The sequence below is a fragment of the Patagioenas fasciata genome, chromosome 2, assembly GCF_037038585.1.
Source record: "Patagioenas fasciata isolate bPatFas1 chromosome 2, bPatFas1.hap1, whole genome shotgun sequence".
NCBI lineage: Eukaryota > Metazoa > Chordata > Aves > Columbiformes > Columbidae > Patagioenas > Patagioenas fasciata.
This window is the reverse complement of record NC_092521.1, coordinates 153,232,693-153,249,158: the sequence shown is the minus strand read 5'-3', so window position 1 is coordinate 153,249,158 and position 16,466 is coordinate 153,232,693. Positions and strand designations below refer to the sequence as shown.

The 16,466-nt window shown below is 41.3% G+C and overlaps 1 protein-coding gene across 23 annotated transcripts in view; it reads right to left on the bottom strand.

Annotated features, from left to right (window-relative positions):
• Positions 1-528: 528 nt before the first annotated feature.
• SVIL (supervillin) overlaps positions 529-16,466 on the bottom strand; it is a 141,332-nt gene continuing 125,394 nt past the window's right edge. For all 23 annotated transcript variants that reach the window (XM_071805274.1, XM_065831883.2, XM_071805276.1 and 20 more), the window contains 12 exons: positions 15,822-15,997; positions 15,585-15,726; positions 14,990-15,266; positions 12,957-13,108; positions 11,667-11,772; positions 10,643-10,850; positions 9,866-9,999; positions 9,046-9,201; positions 8,513-8,656; positions 4,224-4,345; positions 1,932-2,087; positions 529-1,810 (listed from right to left, as the gene is read on the bottom strand). In XM_071805274.1, coding sequence (XP_071661375.1) covers positions 1,724-1,810; positions 1,932-2,087; positions 4,224-4,345; positions 8,513-8,656; positions 9,046-9,201; positions 9,866-9,999; positions 10,643-10,850; positions 11,667-11,772; positions 12,957-13,108; positions 14,990-15,266; positions 15,585-15,726; positions 15,822-15,997 — 1,860 coding nt within the window. In that variant the 3' untranslated portion in view covers positions 529-1,723. The remainder of the gene's footprint in view (positions 1,811-1,931; positions 2,088-4,223; positions 4,346-8,512; positions 8,657-9,045; positions 9,202-9,865; positions 10,000-10,642; positions 10,851-11,666; positions 11,773-12,956; positions 13,109-14,989; positions 15,267-15,584; positions 15,727-15,821; positions 15,998-16,466) is intronic.

Below are 16,466 nucleotides of genomic sequence, written 5' to 3'. Positions count from 1 at the left end.
GAGAAAAATCAAAACAGAGGAACCTGCTACCCCCACAGTACAGATTGAACATGAATAAACAAAACTTCATTCCTGCTTGATTTTATCACTAGAGAGGGTGAATGAGGAAAATATATGGGTGCAAAAAAACTTAGATGAATACAGCAGTGACTTTGTAAACCTCTTAGTGCTTAAAAAAGAAACGTGCAGACTTGATGAAATCTACACCGCACATGTTTGAAGATCCTACTTAATTTCCCTGGGCCCAGGAGAATGACAACAGGCACCCCTGCAGCTGATCCCTTTCCACCAAGGCAGGAGCAGCTCTGAAGGGCTGCAGGGCTGAAGATAACTTACACGAGCAGGAATGAAAACATGAAATCCACTAAAGCTACCAGAGGGGAACCACACAAGTTGTTACAGAGATGCCAGAAAAACATTTCAAACAATAGCAAATTTTTACTCGAGTACTCTATTCAATGTGCTAATTAGCTGGACGAAAACAATTTTGACTCTGGTGTATATTGAAAGAATGGACACGATGCCATATGTGTTTTCAGTTTAAGTTTTACTCTCAGTCGCACAATGGTTGAAAAGACTTTTTCAAAGTTTGAAAACCGGCATAATAATTTTGGTTTCATGTATAAAACAGGGCAGCCCGAAGGATACAGGAGTTGTGTGACCGTTCCAATGTTCAGCAATAAAGTGTTGCACAACCTAATTTTATTTCATACATTGATTTTTTTTCTACAGTATCTGCTTCTCAAATGATAACTCTGTACAACACCTGCAGATATCTAAGGTTAAAATATCTTGATAAAATACCACGTTATGGAAGGTTCCAATGACTTGGCATAGATTACAGTACAAAATAATGACAAGTCAGAGCGTTGCTACAAGTTTATTCAGAAGCTTTTAGTTTTGGTTCTTATATCACAAAAGACGTTTAATGTTTACAACAAGTATTAGAAACTGAGATGTTTTTATTTCTACTATTATAAAAGTAACATAGGAGACCATTCTAAGCCATCTTCAAAAAGCAGACCAATCTTATTTTTTTTTTGTATATAAACTGTACACAAAAAACAAGGCACTATACATTTTTTGGATAATAAAGTATAAAGGTTGATTCGCATAGTTTCTCAAGAAATCCATGCTATAAATACAAATGCTTTGTTCGGTTTAGCACCTGAAGCAGCACTGAGAACAATTCATTACCTATTGCAGAGAGAAACTTTTCAGAATGCGCAGGAGATACATATTGGTGGTATAGCTAGTTCAGTACGAGCAACTGCCATCCAGCTACTTTTCTGTAGTTTGGACATGAAAGTCTTGAAAGTGAATATATATTGCATTGTTAAATACATACTTGTTCTATGTGTTTATATAAATATAAATTCTTTGTAATCCACAAACTAACAAAATAACACTTTACAAAGAGAACTTCTTCAAAAACAAAAATGGCAAGTATTGTATATAGCCAAAGGACACCTGCAGCAGTAGCTAAAGAAACTACTGTTTAAGTGCATAGGAGAGCAGAGCTTAAACACATAACCTTTAAGAGTCAAAATCGAATTCCATTTCCAAAGAGTTCTCTTGGCTTTTTATAATATTACACACCTCCAGATAGGTAGTCACTAATAACTTCAGATTATTTATTCTGTAAATGTGGGGTACAATTCTTGTAAAGGGCATAGAAAGTGAAAACAGACATCCCTTTAGTGCTCACTCCAATAAACACAAGTTAGAAAAGTCCTTTTGCCTTCTTCAGATTAACTTGCTTCCAAGATGGCAGCGCGTTGTACTCTTCTCTTGTCATCTCCAATGCAGCCTGCATTTAAAATGAAAGGATATGCCATGGGTAAAAACACACATAGCAAAGCTGACAAATGACTTTGCAGCACGACTAGATACACATGCAGAGAGTAACAGTGCACCTATTCCATCCTTACCTCAAAGTCCTCATCTGAAAGGTAAATTTCAAGCTTCAGTGGATCAACTCCCTCAGGTAGAGGCCTGGCTAAGAGATCTGCGAGCGGATACACCGTTTTACACAGCTTGGCAAGCACGTCCTCCACAAGGATTATCTGATTAGAAACATCAGCATCCTGTAGGGAGAAAAGGAAAACAGAAGAAGATCACAATGCTGAAGCCACCAACTGCTCCCACTGTTTGCAGGTGTCATGGGATCCACCTGGCCCATGGAGCACAAAGCCACATGTCCAGGTCCGTACAGAGGCAGACAGTCCTGCCCTATAACAATTTCACAGCTAAAAAAAGGTCTGCTCTTAGCAGGAGGATATCCTGTACTCTCAGAATCTCAGTTTAAGGCTGAAATCTGTGTTGAATCATGAAGCCAGCATTGTCCACCAAGGATGGCTGCAGAAGACTTACAAAGCAGAAAACATGGGAAAGTAATGGAACAGCTTATCCTTGGTGCCATCTCAAGGCATATCAAGGATAAGAGGGTTATTAGGGGCAGTCAACATGGCTTTACCAAGGGTAAGTCATGCTTGACCAACCCCATAGCCTTTTATGAGAATGTAACAAGGTGGATGGATGGTGGCAGGGCGGTGGATGTGGTCTACCTTGACTTCAGTAAAGCCTTTGACACAGTCTCCCACAGCATCCTCACAGCTAAGCTGAGGAGGTGTGGTCTAGACAATAGAGTAGTGAGGTGGGTTGCAAACTGGCTTAAGGAGAGAAGACAGAGTGGTTGTCAATGGTGCGGAGTCCAGTTGGAGGCCAGTATCTAGTGGAGTGCCTCAGGGGTCAGTACTGTGGCAAATATTATTCAATATATTCATTAACCATTTGGACGAGGGAATTGAGTGTACTATCAACAAGTTTGCTGATGACACTAAGCTGGGAGGAGTGGCTGACACGCCAGAAGGCTGTGCTGCCATCCAGAGACCTGGACAGGCTGGAGAGTTGGGCAGGGAATAACCTGATGAAATTTAACAAGGGAAAGTGTAGAGTCCTGCATCTGGGCAGGAACAACCCCAGGTTACAGTATAGGTTGGGAAATTACATATTAGAGAGCAGTGTAGGGGAAAGGGACCTGGGGGTCCTGGTGGACAACAGGATGACCATGAGCCAGCACTGTGCCTTTGTGGCCAGGAAGGCCAATGGCATCCCCGGGTGTATTACAAGGGAGGTGGTCAGTAGATCAAGAGAGGTTCTCCTTCCCGTCTACTCCACCCTGGTGAGACTCCATCTAGAATATTGTGTCCAGTTCTGGGCCCCTCAGTTCCAGAAGGACAGGGAACTCCTGGAGAGCATCCAGCGTAGGGCAACAAAGACAATTAAGGGAGTGGAGCACCTCCCTTATGAGGAAAGGCTGAGGGAGCTGGGTCTCCTTAGTTTGGAGAAGAGGAGACTGAGGGGTGACCTTATTAATGTTTATAAATATGTAAAGGGTGAGTGCCACGAGGATGGAGCCAGGCTCTTCTCGGTGGCAAACAATGATAGGACAAGGGGCAATGGGATCAAGCTGGAACACAAGAGGTTCCACTTAAATTTGAGAAAAAACTTCTCAGTGAGGGTGACAGAGCCCTGGAACAGGCTGCCCAGGGAGGTTGTGGAGTCTCCTACTCTGGAGACATTCAAAACTCGCCTGGACATGTTCCTGTGCGACCTCACCTAGGTGTTCCTGCTCCAGCAGGGGGATTGGACTGGATGATCTTTTGAGGTCCCTTCCAATCCCAAACACACTGTGATACTGTGAACATCATCTGCCTTGAGATGCCCCTTCGCTGAAGGCTTTTAAAGCAGTCACACGGAATTCAGATGTGACTTCGCTTCCCAGGTGGGGAAGTTCATGTTGGGGCTCTGGGACCAGCGGGTCCTTTGCGGGGCATTTTGCTCCACTGCACTTCGAGTCCGCAGGACAGACCAGAACTGCAGGTTGCTGCCCGTTTCATGTGATGGAAACAGTGGTTTTGCTAAACTCTAGCACATCTCCTTCTAAGAGATGATTCAGCTAACACTTTCCTCCTGTTTTTAACAAAAAAAGAACATCAGAATTTAAATGAAAAGACAATCAGGAATGCGTCCAATATCCACACTCCCAGTCAGAATTTAGCCATGTTGTTATTTTTTTTTCCCCCCCATGCGGACTCCTGAACTTTCTAAGTTCATCTTCTGGATTTTGAGGCTTGACAGCACAAACAAGCAATGTTAACTGGCAACACAAGATACAATTAGTAGCAACAGGAAACAGTTTCTGCAAAGAAAAGATTTACCATTTCTGTGATCTCTGCGATGTCTTCCCTGTGTTCCCAACTTGGGAACATATTAGTGAAGGTCAGAGGCTCTAGGCCAGCATGAATTAGATACGATTTGGGGGGCTTCTTTACATTTTTTCCTAAAAACAGTAAAAATAAATAATTTAAAAAAAAAAAAAAAAAGAGAAATTACAAACAGTACCATATTTAGCAATGTCACCCATGATCTAAAGCTGCCCAAGAAGCATGTTTAATTGATACCTTCCTGAAAAGCTGAAGTAATTTAAGGCAGTAGGAATACATTTCACCAGGATTTTTTTTAATGTAGTAGGGCACTTTTTAACATGCTTTTCAGTATTCTTAAATCTGCCTTTTACTGTATCTGAACACAAAGGTCAAACCATGCATGCTGAAAATCCCCCCCAGTTACTTCCTAACCCAATGTATTCCTTATTTTACAAAAAAAGAGTTAGAATCTGAGTAAACGGAGTGTGATGGTCTGAAATTAGCCAGATTCAGGTAAATGAAGCCTTCTGGTAGGCTCAGTAGAAGTGTCCTGCCAGCAGCAAATAAAGCTTAAGCTTGGAGGCTTAAGTGAGAACATTTAAACTATTCTTAACTTGGTATACTGAGGTCTAACACCATCATTTGGATATTACAAATTCAAAAGAATAGGATCTAAAAGTTAACAGAGGTATTGCAATAGCTGGATGGTAATTAGTGATGACTTTTCAAAGACAGTCCTGCTTCTTTAAAACATGTACATATGCACACTATATAGGACATAACCCTGCCCAGGAGCGATGCTGTGTCAGATTAAGTGGTTAAAGTCATTATGCCAAGGACTGGCGAAAAAAGGCCCTGTTGGTTGAATGATTTAATTCTCCAAAGATTCAAAAGCACTGACGAACTCCAGATATTATTGGAAAGAGGTAGACAAGCAGTCGGGGACTGGGAAGAGCTATCTTTCAAAATAATATTGTACCTTCGTCTTACTTGGATTCAAATAACTCAGTCTAATAAAATGTTTCTTCCAGATAGGCAACAGAAAAGCTGAAGATGTTGTAAAGTTCAGAATCAGGTGAAACTAAGAGAGCATCATGACAGCACCTCACTTCTGAGGGCTGCGGCTTCCCTAAAAACTATTTATTGCAAAATTCTGTTATTCCCTACATTCAACCTCAGAGCAACTTTAATGCACTAAGATTTCCTCCAGAACATATAAATCCGTTACAGATGATCCTGTCTTTTACTGTAGTCCCCACCTGCACTTGATGCAAGTGGGCTGTCAGGCAGAAGGGTTGAAAAGAACTCATCCCCCTTCTCCCCATGGCCAAGGAGCACCCCAGGGAGCCGGTGCAAGCCCTGTGCTGAATGCGAAGGGAGAGCCTGGCGGGACATCCTTGTTCCACTGGGTTTGCAAACCTGCACATTACAGGTTTGGCTTTACATGAGGTGTTGGGAGCAAACTGATTAGAGAGAGTATGTTCACATGGAAGTGAATACTAGAGATAAAAGCTCTGTGAAGTAGTGTACCAAATGTATTAAAACGTGAGCATTTTAACTATACAATTTAGACAGGAGATCTATCATTTGAATACTTGATTTTAAGCCTTCTTTTCCACTTATTTTCACTGTGGTTTAATTGCTCATTCTACCATGAACAATTCAACAAGCACTTACAAACTCTGCATTGAAAAAAAAAAAGTGTGAACTTGCTCCAGTTGCACTGCTCCACTCTCACTAACTCAACCAAGAAATAAAAAGAGAGTGACATTTGCTGATGTTCCAGTATAGGTAAGATGAAAATGTATGTGAGAGGTGAAGCATTTTCCTTGCATGAACTCTGGCCTCGGCATAAGCTGATCTCACAAGAATCACAGACTCTTCTCTCTCCTAGTGGGCTGCAGCTCAGCTCTCCAGACTGCTGATTTAGCAGATAAAACCACAGAAAAACCTTAAAGACATTTTGACAAGATAAATAAGATTTATGCAAAAGAAGAACTTCTAGGTATATTAAAGGGATATCCAAAGTTGCTAATCAATCTTTTGCATACCATCATGTAGCTAAACACTGCAAGCCAGGAAAAAAAAGAAGCAGGGAGGGAGAGAGAGGGGAAAGGGATATAGAGGAGGAAAGAAATGGAGAGAGAAAAAGAAGAGAAAAGCATTTTAATGCTTCTGATCACTCAACTATATTCTGATAGTCAAAATAATTGCAGCAGCATTGGTATCTCCTGAAATTCAATTTCTCCACCCTGATAAGTAACAATGCATAAGAGTCAGTCAGCCCTGATAGCTTGATGCAATGAAATTTTGAGGTGGTTGACAGAATCCTAGATTGTGGAAGTGACAGACCACCAGAACAGCACAGTTTACACAGTAAAATCTACTAAGCAAGTTCATGTCAGCTTTAGTAATGAAATAGTACAAGTAGAATTGGTCCTTAACAGTAACAAATGTAGTCCGTACCCATCCAACCACACAGCCCAAAGCTGTTGAGAACTATCCCACGGCAAAGAGGATAAAGCCACAACTGCCGCAAAGTCATGGCCACAGGTAATGAAGCGAGTGCTCAGCAAAAACCCTTGCCCTGTGATATGTATGCTAAACTTCAGACCACTGAGGATTCACTAAAGAGCTTTCCACTGTGTATCAGACTTGGATGCCGCAAATTCAGTCCAGTGCAGAAGGTGTTAATCTCTTTTCCCATCACCAAACTCGATGAAGTTCAAGAAATCTGGAAGAGTATTCAAACCTCAGCATGTGTATCTGATTCCATCTCGGCTGGGGCCAGAAAACATGATTTTCATTACCAGAAGATTACACAGGATAGCATCAGGAACACTAAGATGGGGATCTTACTTCCATCTCTCTTGCTAGCTTGCTGAGCAACTCTGGGCACTTCTTTGCACTTTCCTCTGTGCTGACATTCAGTTCTGCTGTGAAGCACATTTATGAGGTCATTTCAAAGAAATGCATCTTATCACTCCTAACTTGCAAAAACTGGGGATGAGGGTAGTGAAGGACAAGTAACTGGTCTCTTCTTCAGAAATTCAGCAGTCACTGCCAAAGACTCCTGCAATTACTGCCCTGTTTTTAGCACCCCATTCCTAAAGAAATGCTGCTGTTTGGCAGGGCAGTGCCAGGGACACCAGAGGTTGAACCACGTAGAGCAATGCTGCAGTCCAATAAAGGTCACACTTCAGTGTCTCCAGTGCTGGTTTTCAGCTGTCTCCTGCCAGGTGTTACCACCTCCCCCCACTGACATGAGACAACTGAGTAGAAACACAACGCTTGCTCCTACTCCTAATCGACCTGTAGGTGGGGAAGGAGAGACTGGCTTATGCTCTTAAGGGTGGAATCCAACAAGGGTATCACTTTCCCTCTTCAAATATGCAAATGTCTATGGGAGAAGATGACAGTTACCACCAGCTGTGTCACAAGTTCTAAAGTTTATTTGCTACAGAAGAAATCTGTGGCACCATGAGGTCTCAAAGACTATAAGTGATCAGGCTTTCCCTGCAAGAGGACATAGTTCACACCAATTAAGCCCTAGTGAGAAATTGCTCTGAATTAACAGAACATGGCTGTTACTTATGCCCTCTCTCCTGGATGGCAGCCACACACCTTTTTCTATTCATCCTCCACCAGAAGAGGCAAGGTCTGTTCCCAGCCTCACACAGCCTTAGATGAAGTGAGAGGAAAGCATTATGGTATCTCAAGGAAACTCTACTAGTGCAGATAATAATCTAGCCCATGTACTCTTACATGACCATCAATTGCAGCCTGAATCACGGCATCTGAGTAGCAATAATTGTCTGGTAGAAACGAGCACGAGCCTCAGCTCTGTGCTCCAGCCTTTCCAGTGGCCACCTGTTTCCATGTGAGACTTGTTCCTGATCTTCAAAGTCTTTCCAAATCCCCCACTAAACCAAAACCCAGTTACATCATCAAACAGTATCTTCATTTGGTCTTTAGATACACAGAAGCTTATGAAATTTAAGTGGAGCTACGACAGAAAGCATTCAGGTTTAAAAGGCTGTGTTCTCAGAATTTTAGGGATCTGATGTCTGAGGCACAAAAGAGAAATAAAGTCTTTACTCTGAGAACTGAGTCAGCAGAGCGCCTCCGCAATTTGGGAACAATGCCATTACTAGAGAAATGGTTTGCTAAGAAAGAGTAGTGAATGTATCTTCAAATACACTGATGCTTGTCAATAATGACTGGGGAGCACCTGAGTACCTTTCAGCTCGGGACAGTAGGGCATGGGAGGGTGTGCCATACTCAGAACAGCAATCTGTTACCTTTGCAGTACCGGAGCACTGTCTCCATGGCGCATTTCCTGTCTGTGGCCCACCTGATTCGAGCTGATCCGGCTATTTTGTTTTCCACAGGCCACCAGCCTTGCCACAGGTACACTTCATGGTGATTGTCAACAAGGAACAGTGCTACGCAGTCAAAAAAACAACAAATCCATCACCAGCCACTTACTAGTTCTCAGAATCCCCAAAACAACCCATCTTATTTGCTTGTCAGCATCACAACAGGACCATTTTGAAGCTTACCAATCCCTTTGGCTATTCAGCCAGCTAAACTCAGATTCTCCAATCTAAACAATGTATATTTGTAGCAAGCTTTTGGGATACATGTATGTTTGATTATTTCTCAGCATCTTTATAATGGAAAAATTAGTGTTATTGCTAAATGATGTATAAGCATCACATGCACACATTTTTCAGTGATAAATCAAGATAAAACTGATTAGTTCCCGAATCACTGCCCAAGGCAGGATATAATTATCTGTTTTCTTGTTACTTAATTACTGTAAAGCATATACCTGGCTGTGGGGCAGTGTAAAGATCCTCTTGCAAGAATGGCATGGAATTGATGACAGCAGGGTCTCTTGAAGGGTAAACGTACTCAGTGGCTGAGAACTCTCCTGATGAACTACTGAGGCTGAACAGGCGGGGAGTGAAATTAAACTTTCCGGGATCTTTAAAGAACAAAAATCAAGAAGATTTCCAATAGAAAATGCCAGAGATTAATGTAAAAATAACAACAACAACAAAACCCGACTTCTAGGGTGACTGCAAATTCTCTGTTTTTTGAAAAATCAAGAAAGATGACCAGAAGTCTTCGGGGACTAGCAACAGCTGTGAAGAACTTGATCTAAAAGGCTGGCTGCCATCACCTTGAATCTGATCCTCACGAGTTGCTATCAGACATTTCATAACTGGCTGTTTTGCAGCTTATGTGAGGCAAGCCCATCCCAGACTCTACTTTTTAACTGACAAATTTTCCACTTGGTAAATTAATTCCCCTGCTACCTTTGTTGGCAGTTCCAAAGCAAAGACTGGACAAAAATGTGTGCAGAACTGCCTCCTAAATCCCTTCAGAAGAAAAGCAAAATGTGTTGGTAACAGCATTAATTGTTGCTCTGTGCTGCATGAATACAGAGGGCCTGCAGAACAAAATGAAACACGTGGTTTTCCAGCACTTTCCTTCTAGAACAGTATTACTTAACTCAGTAGGATTTTTGGAAGCACCTGAAGGGATCATCTACCAAGAAGTTCTTCAAAAGGTTTACATTAAATCTCACAGTGCCAACAGACCAATAAAGTAAAATCCAAGTGCCAAATGCAGGAATGCAGGTCTACCTTGCAACATGCAATCATAGGCCTTTCGATCTCTCCTTCCTAATGCGTCCCAGAATCCTAAGGGCTCTGATCCTTCATCACATTCATGAATCGTCACCTTGCTGCTGCTGTGCAGCCCTGCCTCCAGCGGACATCTACAAAACATAAAGAAAGAGAGTGAACCCAGCTTTCCTGCCCCAAACACAGCTAACACAAACCTGCTGGCCACCTGCACTATTAGAACCCAAAGGCATCCTGCAGGCTTGTTGCACACTTCATATCGACATTAGCTTTCTGAAAATGATGACAAAAATTATCAACAAACAAGACATGGAATGTCAGCAACCATTCTCATACCATTTCTGATCACATTCCCAGGTGGAGGAGATGCTCACATGAGGTCACTGCCTGTTTTTGTAACTACTGCTGTCCTCCTCGCATGCTTTCCCAAATTAATTTCCTTATTCACAAGACTTGATTCTAATTTTCCTATCAACTTGGGGTTAGTTTACTATTCTGATATTGAGCATCTCCCTCCAAATGCAAAAAGACTATCTTTTTGCAACCTTAATTAGTACAGAATGAAGAATAAGTGCATTTGACATTCAGTGATTAAATAACATGTGTCCCACTCCACTGAATCAACTACCTGTCATTCCTACTTCTTACTAAGCATGCACATGCTGCAGTTGTACTCAGAGGACAGCTTTATTTATTTTAACTTTTCTTTGAGGCAGACTATTTCAAGTAAATTGGTAGCCTGTATAAACATCTCCAAAACATAAGTCAGACACTCACTGTTCTTTTATTTTATTGGCTGCTGTTCTTCCTACATCCTTGGTGTGAGACTGTGCTTTGCAGCCATGCCACAGGTAGATAAGAGCCTTATTTATATTGAGGACAATCATGGATGTCCGGGAACGCAGGCTGCTGCAGTGACATGCTACTTCAAGTAAATTTCCTTCATTGGGAACTTCTCCTCGCACGCAATATAGCCTCCAGTCACCTGGAGCAGACAGGAACAGTGCAGCAGTATTACACAGTTACATGGGACTGAAAATTCAAGACCTCTGCTCTGGAACAGCTGTTCTCATACTGGATGAATTTCACACATTGCATGCCTATATTGACAAAGAATAAACTGGCTAAGCATCAGGCTTGGCTAAGGCTACTCGAGAAATGCTGTTGCAGAAAAGATGCTTTCTGAAACCTTGCTACCAGGGTACAAGTGTTGAAGAGCTTAGAGCAGAAGAGTCAAGTTTCTGCTCTGTTTCATACAGGGGAAAAAAGGAAAACAAATACAGTAGTCCATCTATTCAGCTCCTCTTCCCCTGTGCACCTTAGGCACTGGAGGTCACATTCAGATGCAAACTGGAAAATGTCCAAACTACACTTGCATCGAAATTCTCCTACCTCAACTGCAGCAACCAAGGAATATGTTGCAAAAAATAATGAATGGGTAACAAAAACTTAGAGCTCTCCTTGGAGCAAGAGGACTGCTCATAAAAATAATCTTTCGCCCAGACTATGTAGAAAATAACATATTTTAAACCAAATGGGCACATTGCTTAATTAAAAACCAAGAATGATTAATATACATATCAATACAATAAAGTTAGCTTGCTCTACGGTGACAAAATCCATGCTATGCACAAAGAAGAAACAAACTACCTTGAAACAAAGCATTGCAAAGCTGTCTCATGGGTTTCATGGCATTAATTTCCCTTTTCTACAGAGTATGGTAGTTGAGACTAAATTCAAAGCCCTTCACAACAGGTAAAAAGGATTTTGGGGTAGAAGCTCTTAACTAACAGTAATTTACTTTGTGCATTTTCTTCTTCCTCTTCCCTTCTTCCAGCATGCACAATCATCCCTCCTTGGAAGCATTGCAGGAAGCATGGTGGTTCTTTCCCTTGAAGCACTTGGACCTGGAAATTGAAAGCACCATTCTTCAATGAAAAAATGAAGCAAGTATACAGACTCAGGAAAACTGGTCTCTATGGGTTATTAAAAATTACATAGTTACAGCCACCCACAAAGATGGCTTTCCTTCTACTTTACAACTGCTGACTATTGTTTAAATTACCACATATATCAGCATGCAATGGGTTTCATATGTGACCTGCATATAAAAAGAAACCTCTAACTGGAATCCAACAATCAAGAGTTTCAGAGGATATGGAATACCAAATAAACTTGAATTTCAATTAGCTTAAACTAACCATTATTCGAATCCTTTACAGGACTGGGCCATCTTGCCTGATGTTCTTTGAAACTATTATGGAAAAAAATTAGGAACTGAGGTAGGTTAAAAATTTGTTGTAAAAGTGGTTTACATAACAAAATGCATGTTTCTTTGTTCATTAAATGCTACACTTTGATTATGGAACCGATATAGCCAATTGCTATGTTGCACAAAATCCCATACTCTGACTCAAGCTTATTTATGTATCTCCCCTTTGTAAATTTCTGTCTTACTGGTCATGTTTATGCTCCTGTTAAAAAACCAATTACAGCATTATCAAGGTACAGAAACTAACTTTAAACCTCCCATCTTATATGGTGGTAATAATCAAGAAAACCCCAACTCTATCTAAAGACAAAGCAAGCTAGCCTCTCCTCTGTTTGAGCCTCAGACTAGCTGAATCTGCTAGAATCTCTGCAAAACAAGGCAATGAAGTATGTAATTACACACTACACAAACTGAAAATTTCAAATGTATTTTCATGCCTTGGCCTGGCAGAAAGTGCTTCTCCTATTCTCAGCACTACGAAGACAGTCCTGTTATCTGAACGTATACTTGAAGTGAAGGCACTAATTTGTTTAACTGTGCTTTACCTGTTCCTGCAGGGAGAGGAGACATTCTCCTTCAGACATTCTCAAAAATATTATCTTTAGAAGTGGGATCTGAGAATGACAACTTAAAAAGGAGCTTATGTGTCTCTAGAAGTTGAAATAAAGCCAAAAGTAATTTTAAGGTCTGGCCATTTGTACTGGCAAGAACACCTCTATAGAGAACAGGCAAAAAAACCATAATCTGCATTTACCATTAGTGGCTACTCGGGCATGCAAGTCTTACCAGGTCTGCCACCCAGATCTGCAGGAAGCTCACCTGTGCTCCTCTCTCTTCATCAAGTTCCACTGTCATCAGTGCTGATGTCCCTTTCTCACTCACTGTGGAGTGCCTTCCTTGCCAAAAGAAATACACACATTTCTCTTTTCCAACAGCTCTTACTTGTTGCTCTCCTTTTTGCCTGCTTCCAACTGCAAAACAAAAAGCACATGCTGAAGAAAGTACTCTGGCTATAGGTTTAAACAGCACATGGTTTAATCTCATCTGCCAGCTCAGCACTATCCCGTCCAGAACAGGAAAGATAAAATGTCCAATTGAAGGAACATTAGGTCTCCAAGCCAGTATGTCCCCATGCAAAGTTGGCGTTGTCTCATCAGGTGGATGTAAGCCCACAGATGCCTGTGCTGGCCAGAGAAAGAGGTGTATGAAGAATTGGTACTATCTGGAGGAAAATAACTGACATCACTTGAGCCAATCTGCATGTGAAATGGTACGTCCAGTCATGTTACCAGACGAGTGCATTACAGCCCATTTTCCACATTACACACTGTTCTTTGGCAGCAGGAGAGTAGCTGGCTGCTGAGGGATACTGGAAACAGCAACAGCTGAGAACGCTACAGGCACAGAAGAAAAATCTTTCTTGGTAAAGTGATATACGAAAAGAAAACTACGCCAAAGCAATATTTTGCAATTATAAAAAAAGTTAGAATTATGTGGGGTTTTTTTATTTAGTTTTAAAAATTAACTCAGCATTTTATGTTGGTCTGTGCTAAGTGGCTTAGCAGTAAATATATATATATATATTTTTTAAAGGATTGGTATTTAGTTGTTATGATAAGCAAATCATGTTTACAGCAAGTGAAGTTCAACAATACCACGAGTTATGGAATATTTTACTCTTTCCAGTGAATACTGGATAAACAGATACGATTAAATCAAAGATTTTAAAAAAAAAAAAAAAACCAAGAGCTTTAAACCAGACTCTGAAAAAAAAACCATTAAAATTTCTGCCCTGATATCAGCAGTGCTGAGCAGCTTCCAGCTGAAGTACTTAGGAGAAAACATCCTGTTTCTTTCAATCTGAGAATACTCAAACCACTAGTTACTTTTAAAAATTACGGCTTCCACCCTTATCTGTGCATTCAGCCCATAAAAGTACTGCCTCCTACATAAAAATTTATTCTGTTTTGGAAGGCTGGAATATAGTTTCATCCATTTGGATTAGGAGCCTGTTTACAGTTCAGTATTAGCATCACCCACTTCTCCCAAGACTTACAAGCTTTTTTATTTTTCTTGGATTTGCCAGTATCTGAACTCAACAATCCTGAATAAGACCTACCTACATTTTTTGGCTGAAAGCCTGAAGCTGCATAGTTGTTATACTGTTTTCAACCAGTTTGAATATTTTCCTATTTGGAACAATCATTTTTAGACTATTTCTATGTTACATACCACAAAAGCCACCTATTCTTAATTTAGTGCCAGAAGGGAGAGTTCCAACGATCATATGTTGACCGATTCTCAACATTTACCTGCTGCTCTCAGGCTCTTTGCTAGAACACTGCTAAAATTTTCCACTTGAGATTGAAACCCATAGCAGAGGGTTTCCAGAAAGACCAAAAAGGACAGCATGGGCAATGAGCTGGCAAGGGCTTTTCCTGTCATTGTTACTGTTCTCCATTACTCAGCAAAGGCTTTCCTTGTCGCTAAGCCTACCTCTCTTGCAAGACATTCAGACCACTGCAATTAGTCCAGCTGACTAGTTATTTTGGTGTTAAGCTGTGGGCACAATAATGAGCTGTCCTGTGAACACGTACAACACCACTGTTGGGTAAAAGCAGAGATGAATAGTATTACATTTGATGTATTAAAAATAACTACAGCTTTTTTAATGCTTTAAACAAATTAAAATAATAAGCTCTGCTTCTTAGTGGCCTAGGAAGGCTAAATTAGCATTTCTAACCCTTAAAACAGTTTCACATGCAAGGAAGTCTAGGTCTGTATCTCGCCACTAACAGCAGCCCTTTTTGCGCTCCATATTTCAGCAGGATGAAATGGAATTGCTCACTAACCTGTAGTGCTCACCATGTACTTCCACTTCACCACATATGTGTCTCCCTCATGGAACTGCCCTATGCTTTGCTTTGGCAGTCTGCTATAATCGAATTCCAGGATGTGCCAGACATCCACAGATGCAGTGATAATTTCAAACTGCCTCCCATCTTCTCCTTCTACAAGTCCATAGCCCCGGCCAATATTCATTCCATCTAAGACTGTGCCTACAGTCGTTTGGGGCACAGCTACCATTAGCATGACATCATATGGTTTAGAGTCAGATCTGGAATCTTCCTGTCAAAAAACAGAGAAAAGGTTTCTTTCAGCATAGTTTTTTTTCTTCTTATCCCACAGTTTCAGCCAAACAGTTTGATTCCTGCATATTTCAGGACTTTAATATCTCATCAACATTTAATGCCTTGTCAGAGCCACCTTGGCAGTATTCATTGGGCTGCCTGGCACTAATATAAAGCAACTCTGTGGGCTGACTGTAGGTGGTGGTGTCAAAGCCCACAAAATAAAGTGCTCTGGATCCTTTAAAGCAAGCTTCCCTGGCTTCCAACCCAACTAGGTCATCTAGTTTGAAATACCTAGCATGCTTATTATATGCACCTTCTGGTGAAGGGATTCACTAGAACTTTTCTCGAGTTTCTTCAGCTCTGTCCAATCAAGAAATTTTTCTTTGAACAGTATGGTCTCGTTATGTTCTGTGAGTCTGCCAAACACTGCCCAGTCTGGACGTCCTTGTCCCTTTCTGTACAAGGGAACAAAAGAAATAAAATCAAACATATTAAATTAAGGGCAAAAAACCTAAGTTTCTGCAATGAGAGTAAACTCAAGTTTTGATACCTGGGTATAAGAGGATTGCATTCCCCTGGGTCCAGAGGATTTATGTCACAATTGGAGTAGTCAAAGGTGCCATTCCACAAGTGCTTTGCCAGCTGGAATGCCACTTTTCTTTGTGCTAAAGTAACTTCCTTTCCATGCCAAACATACACTTCACTGCCAAAATCGAATACCAGCACCTAAAAAACAAACAAAAAAACCCAGCCTACCATTAGGTTAGGTGTACCCTGATCCTCCAGTTCCCTTGTGCTGCAAGCTGACAGTGCATTGAACACAAACTCCTCCAAATAACTGAGTTTCTGCAGTGACACTAACAACTAGCACTGCAATGCCCCTCTGCTCCATGCTGGTGAGACCCCACCTGCAGTGCTGCATCCAGCTCTGGAGCCCTCAGTACAGGAAAGACATGGACCTGTTGGAGGCCAAGAGAGGTCCAGAGGAGGCCAACAAGATGATCAGAGAGCTGGAACAGCTCTCTTATGAGGACAGGCCAAGAGAGTTGGGGTTGTTCAACCTGGAGAAGAGGAGGCTCCAAGGAGACCTTACGTTGGCCTTTCAGTACTTAAAAGGGGCCTACAAGAGATGGGGACAGACATTTTAGCAAGGTCTGTTACAACAGGACAAGGGGTAACGGTTTTAAACTAAAAG